At 40.2% G+C, this 5,875-nt stretch overlaps 1 protein-coding gene across 2 annotated transcripts; it reads right to left on the bottom strand.

Moving 5' to 3' along the window:
• Positions 1-991: 991 nt before the first annotated feature.
• On the bottom strand, positions 992-3,147 carry LOC149193969 (uncharacterized). Of its 2 annotated transcripts, XM_089407106.1 has the most exons (3): positions 2,635-3,147; positions 2,386-2,482; positions 992-1,421 (listed from the first exon to the last, which is right to left on the bottom strand). In XM_089407106.1, the coding sequence occupies exons 1-3, from the start codon at positions 2,988-2,990 to the stop codon at positions 1,311-1,313; spliced, it is 564 nt and encodes a 187-aa protein (XP_089263232.1). In that variant the 5' UTR covers positions 2,991-3,147; the 3' UTR covers positions 992-1,310. The 2 variants fall into 2 exon arrangements, 1 of the variants encoding a protein (XP_089263232.1); XR_016255013.1 differs by lacking the exon at positions 992-1,421 and having other exon boundaries at positions 1,958-2,545.
• Between the last annotated feature and the right edge of the window lie 2,728 nt (positions 3,148-5,875).

Genomic DNA, 5,875 nt, shown 5'->3' with positions numbered 1-5,875 from the left:
ATTACCTATTGATAACAACATTGAAACCCTAAACCAAAGCTCAGAAACAAAGTGTTGAAAGAGTCAGACACCTCAGAGCATATGAAAGAATATTATTATAACTTCTGATCAGTGTTCACACAAAGAAGTATATAATGCTTCCCATAAAGATTTACCACACGGACAACCATCGGATTTGCAGATTTAAATATGAAACAAATTTAGCTGAGTTCTGTAAATCTTAGAGACAAAGCATAAAAATTATACACACAGGATCCTTAAATCAGAAGTCAAACCACAGCAGTTATCACACTAGAATATGACATAACACACACCACTCAGTAGATTAGCAAACCACTCAAATAGATAAAGAAACAAGAGCCGGATTGTCTTTTCATAACCACTGCTTTCACAAGTGACATATTAAATGAAAGGCGAAAGGTTCCATTTTCAACCGAACAAGCGCCCAAGCCAATATTTCCTTCGAAATTTAGAGATGACAGAACAAACAAAGATGAAGAGAAACCCCATATAGCAAACCCAATTCAGAGCACTAGTCCATTGTCTTTCTTGGACACTAGCTCTAGCTCATGGAAAACCCCTAGCTTTAGCCCAGAAACTCCAATGTCAGGGTGCGCACGAAGCAAAAGGTTAAGAGCCCCTGCTTGTGTAAATTGAAAGCATCATAAAGTTAACGATTGATTGTGTAGGCATTTTGTTGAAGGAATCTTCATAAATGTATGGTTTTAGAGATTAACTTTCCTTCATGCAATAGTCAATGTTTACCAAAAGACACAAGTATGAATTAAGATCACTGTCTCAAAAGAGTGAGTGAATGTACAAGCTCTGTGAATCAAACAACAGAAGTTGAATATGCAAGTTTTGTAAATTAGGCAACCACAAAAATTAAATATGCATACTCTGTTTCACATCAATACAACAGGAATCAAATAATATTATCACGGTGTTTGCATTAAAGTTACATCCAACTAATGGTTCCAAATCTCTTTTTCATTTCATCACAGAAAGCTGAAATAGAGACATTCTAATATATATGCTGACTCAGAGAAGGCATCCCTGGTGACTAAATGCGGAAGAAAGCACCAAATAGCTTCCGGAAGCAGCAAATACGTAGACTGATTTTATTTCAAACTCAAATTGTATACTAAAATTATATTCATTAAGTGGAAAAATTTGAAAAGCGTTTTACAAGTGGCATGGGAGCAAGAGAGGAGACATTCCCCATCAAGTCTCCAGTCTATTACACACTACAAAGTAGAGGAAAACACATATCAATATATAGTCAATGGCATAAAACAATGAGAGCATAATCATGATGACAAATCCAAGGCCTTGTAGGAATATATATGGCTCCAACCAGAACTGGGATCAGCATCCTCAGCGAGGAGACATTCCCCATCAAGTCTCCAGTCTATTACGCACTACAAAGTAGAGGAAAACACATATCAATATATAGTCAATGGCATAAAACAATGAGAGCATAATCATGATGACAAATCCAAGGCCTTGTAGGAATATATATGGCTCCAACCAGAACTGGGATCAGCATCCTCAGCCTTAGAGTTGCACAAACCTCTAACCACTCTTACTCTTTATCTTCCACTATTTGGGAGATAGAAGGAAGGAAACTGGGATGACCTGGGAAATGTGGTATCACAGTGATTACTGTCACCAAAAACTAAAAAGAGACTTAAACAAGAATGCTAAGTTTTATTCATATGCTATAATTTTCAAGGCTATTTGAGCTCCTAATATTTTTGCACACAGTATGAGCACTCGGCTATGCTCTGAGAGAGAGAGGGGAACCAATCACCATACTGGCACACAGTCCACCTCAAGGAGAGGTGAAATTCTCAATCCAATCCATTTTCAATTAATGATAAAGACAACGACTAACCATCAAGAAAATGTTCAGTTTATTAACTTGCATTTTACATGGACAGCAACATGTGTTCTAGCAGCAAGGTTGTCAAGAATGCCAGATACTGGTTGGAGGGAGCTAGTCAAAACCAGGCCCATCACTATTGAAATCGTGTGCTTGGATACACTACTGTGCTACCTATGTAACTGCATCAATTAGTACCTACTATATAAGTTCAGTTATGCCACACTTGCACCAAGTGATGCTACTGCTAAGAAATTTTATAAAAATAGCTTTCAGCTAAAATGAAAACTGGCATCCTTTACAGTTCTCTGTTTTTTGACAAAAGTACAATAAACCTTCCATATTGCATGGAAAAAGACGCGGCTGATAGGAGGTCAAATTCGTTATACATAAGCTATAAACAATGATCTGCTCAGTTTCTTAGGATCCGTAACATATGAAACGCCTCAGCATTTTAATCGCACACAAGCAAGTGTTCATGTAACCTTATTTGGGCATACCTTGTCTGCAGGAACATCATCATAAACATTTACTGAGCCAGAATAGAAAATTGTCAGCTGTGCGCCTGCTGGCTTTTCAGAAACACTGGCAACAGCCCTTCAAAACCAAAAATGCCCACAGATTTGTCAATCCACAATGAAGCTAAAGATAATTGGCATTCTGCATGAACCATACAGAGAGTAAGATAATATATTTACAAACCTTAAACTAAAATCACAACTTAACATCAGCATTGACAATCATATTACCCTGGTATAGTGGTTCTGGTGGAGGCTCCAACAACAGGCAAGAAGGAATGTTGTCGAGCTAAGGTTGTCCAGCTAAGGGCATTCCTTGAAACTGTCTCACCAAAGTAGTTGTTATTATATTTAAACATAAATTGAAGTTCATTAAAATTATTAGTAAAGTGAATATGCCGGTTAGAAAAATGAATACGACAGGCTCCCAAATGTTGCATGCGCAAAGAAACGTGGCCACATGTTAGCAACGTAAAAGCCAAATGTTGCATGCGCAAAGAAACGTGGCCACATGTTAGCAACGTAAAAGCCAAATGTTGCATGCGCAAAGAAACGTGGCCACATGTTAGCAACGTAAAGTAAAACATTCCGTATCACCGCCAAAGTATCGCTGCAGCTACCAGAGAAAGGAATTTCCACGACCCGAATACACGTTCATTCAGAAACTCTCTTTCAGCAATCTAACATCTTCTTCGCTGTCGATCATCCCGTTTATGAAATCGGTGTATCGTGTGAAAACCAGCGCACCCGGAGCCACAGAAGATTCAAATGCCACCAGATTTCTCAAGATTAGGCAGTCTTCTCATCAAAGTATTTTGGTGAGGTCGCCGTTCGTAGCAACGAATTTGACTCCCGCAGAGGATAAAGCAGCCACGGATGGAACAGCTAGTTCGTCTCGTCAAAACTCCAACCCATATAAATCTCCCTGCTTGTGAATTGTCATTACCTAAATAATCACAGTGAATTAGAATGTCTGTTAGAGATAAATATGATGCCACACAATAAGATGCAAAGGGAGCATGATTCAAATGAAATATCAAATCATGTAACAACAGTATATATATATCGTACATAAAAATAGAGTATATTTTGATGTTCAAATAGAATAATGAAAATCACTAACAGATATCCTAAGTGATTATTGAAATTCTCAGTCCATATTTATGTTTTAGAATATTTCAATTAGATGTAGTATCTGCTGCTTCATATCAGGCATAAAGACCAACAAGTATAAGATGAATCAAAGCACAAAGGTGGCACGAGGTAATAAAAATCAATGAGCCTGTTCTTTCTTGGGCTTCACCACAACAACAAGGCACTGTGCATGGTGAACGCAATAGTCACTCACACTGCCAAGAACCACCCTGCAGATTCCAATATCATCTGCTTAAACAATATTGAAAAATAGAAACGCAATAGAAACCTGAAAATAGAACCAACAGTTTCACAAAATAAAACCCTAATAGTAAACTGAAAAGAGAAATGCCAGTTTTTCAAAACAGCAATGGCATAAATCATTCTGAATCATGCATATCAGTAACAATGCTTAATTTGCAGATGCAGCACTAATACAGCACCTCAAGCACATTCTGGAGAAAGCTGCTCCCGCGCCCTCACAGAGCCGCCCGCGCTCTGTAATCGTCACCGCTATAAAACCCTAATAGTAAACTGAAAAGAGAAATGCCAGTTTTTCAAAACAGCAATGGCATGAATCATTCTGAATCATGCATATCAGTAACAATGCTTAATTTGCAGATGCAGCGCTAATACAGCACCTCAAGCACATTCTGGAGAAAGCTGCTCCCGCGCCCTCACAGAGCCGCCCGCGCTCTGTAATCGTCACCGCTGCAAACAGAGCCGATCCACAGGTTTCTTCACTATTTCCACTACTGAGCACGCATTGTCGAGCCGCTCTTTCTGAACCAAAACCTTGAACAGCGATGCAGCTGTTAATACCCTGCAACAACACCTGGACAACATGCAACCTTAGCATATACCTTACCAAATAACGAAACCTGTTCGAAACCTGTTTACCAAATAGCGAATTAATGCTAGCATTAACGCTAACGGTTGACGGTCAGGGATAATGAAACTGGCCACAATTTGCAACTTAACCTATGTTCGGGCCTCTTCCGCCTTGCCGGGACTAATCAGAATTCAACTAGTGAAACCGTTGGTGCGGGGTAAGACTTTGTTTTCTACTGTGCCTCCTATAATAAGGCAACCCAATTAATAAAAGTAGGGCGGTCGAGCATTCTGAAGTTCCTGCCTTGAGTGAAGGAGCCCGTCCTCGATGTTCTCTATTTGCCTACCTCCTTTGTTTCCCCTCCCTCCGGTTCAATCAGCAGGCCCTACCCTGCTGGTTATGCTAGTTCAACCGGACCCCACTGAGCATCCTTGTTATAGGACTCCATCCATCGTCGGTTATAAGGTACAAGATTTGGTTCTAATTACAGACTTGTCTCACTCACTTCGTTCCTAAGTGGAATAGTTCATAGCGGTACCCAAAAGGGATATGTGGTACCCGTAAGAGTTGTTCATAAGCATGAATCATTCTGAATCATGCATATCAGTAACAATGCTTAATTTGCAGATGCAGCGCTAATACAGCACCTCAAGCACATTCTGGAGAAAGCTGCTCCCGCGCCCTCACAGAGCCGCCCACGCTCTGTAATCGTCACCGCTGCAAACAGAGCCGATCCACAGGTTTCTTCACTATTTCCACTGCTGAGCTCGCATTGTCGAGCCGCTCTTTCTGAACCAAAACCTTGAACAGCGATGCAACTGCTGTTAATACCCTGCAACAACACCTGGACAACATGCAACCTTAGCATATACCTTACCAAATAACGAAACCTGTTCGAAACCTGTTTACCAAATAGCGAATTAATGCTAGCATTAACGCTAACGGTTGACGGTCAGGGATAATGAAACTGGCCACAATTTGCAACTTAACCTATGTTCGGGCCTCTTCCGCCTCGGGAAGAGGCCAAATAAGATGGAAAAGGTTAAAGCCAAATCCCACCTTGGTTATTTGCACATAACACCGCACATAACACCTCACAGAACTTTGTTATAAGCGCATAACAGACAGGGAAAGCACCACCGAACTAATGCTAAGTCCACATGAAACGATTACAATAGTCCCTGGCATAATGCTAAGTCCACATGAAACGATTACAATAGTCCCTGCCGGATGCCAGATGGCAGGGACTAATAAAGACTTTTAGATGTCCAACCTATGGACTAAAGAAGTTAGTGGGACCTCCATAATTATGTACACGGAAGTTAACTGGACTTCTATTTCACAATCAATTTCTCTATCCCACACGCGTTTGAACGGCGATGGAATATGTAAAAACGGCTATTTGTCTCTCTAATATGGCTATGTATTACCCTTCAATTTTTGAACGTATATAACTCCTCTACTTCGTATCGACGAATGAGGGCAAATGAAGAGGAAGCAACGTTC

Source organism: Pinus tabuliformis, chromosome 2_2 (genome assembly GCF_031772625.1).
Source record: "Pinus tabuliformis cultivar Carrire ecotype Pingquan chromosome 2_2, CPIR1, whole genome shotgun sequence".
Classification (NCBI taxonomy): domain Eukaryota; kingdom Viridiplantae; phylum Streptophyta; class Pinopsida; order Pinales; family Pinaceae; genus Pinus; species Pinus tabuliformis.
This window is presented reverse-complemented; position numbering and strand designations above follow the sequence as displayed.

Excerpts from the sequence above, each read along its gene's own strand:
- LOC149193969 (XM_089407106.1), bottom strand. The coding sequence starts at position 2,990 with ATGTTTTACTTTACGTTGCTAACATGTGGCCACGTTTCTTTGCGCATG. Across the intron at positions 2,483-2,634 it reads ACCAGAACCACTATACCAGG|GGCTGTTGCCAGTGTTTCTG; the intron begins GTAATATGATTG and ends TTGGTTTTGAAG. Across the intron at positions 1,422-2,385 it reads ATGATGTTCCTGCAGACAAG|TGCGTAATAGACTGGAGACT; the intron begins GTATGCCCAAAT and ends TCTACTTTGTAG.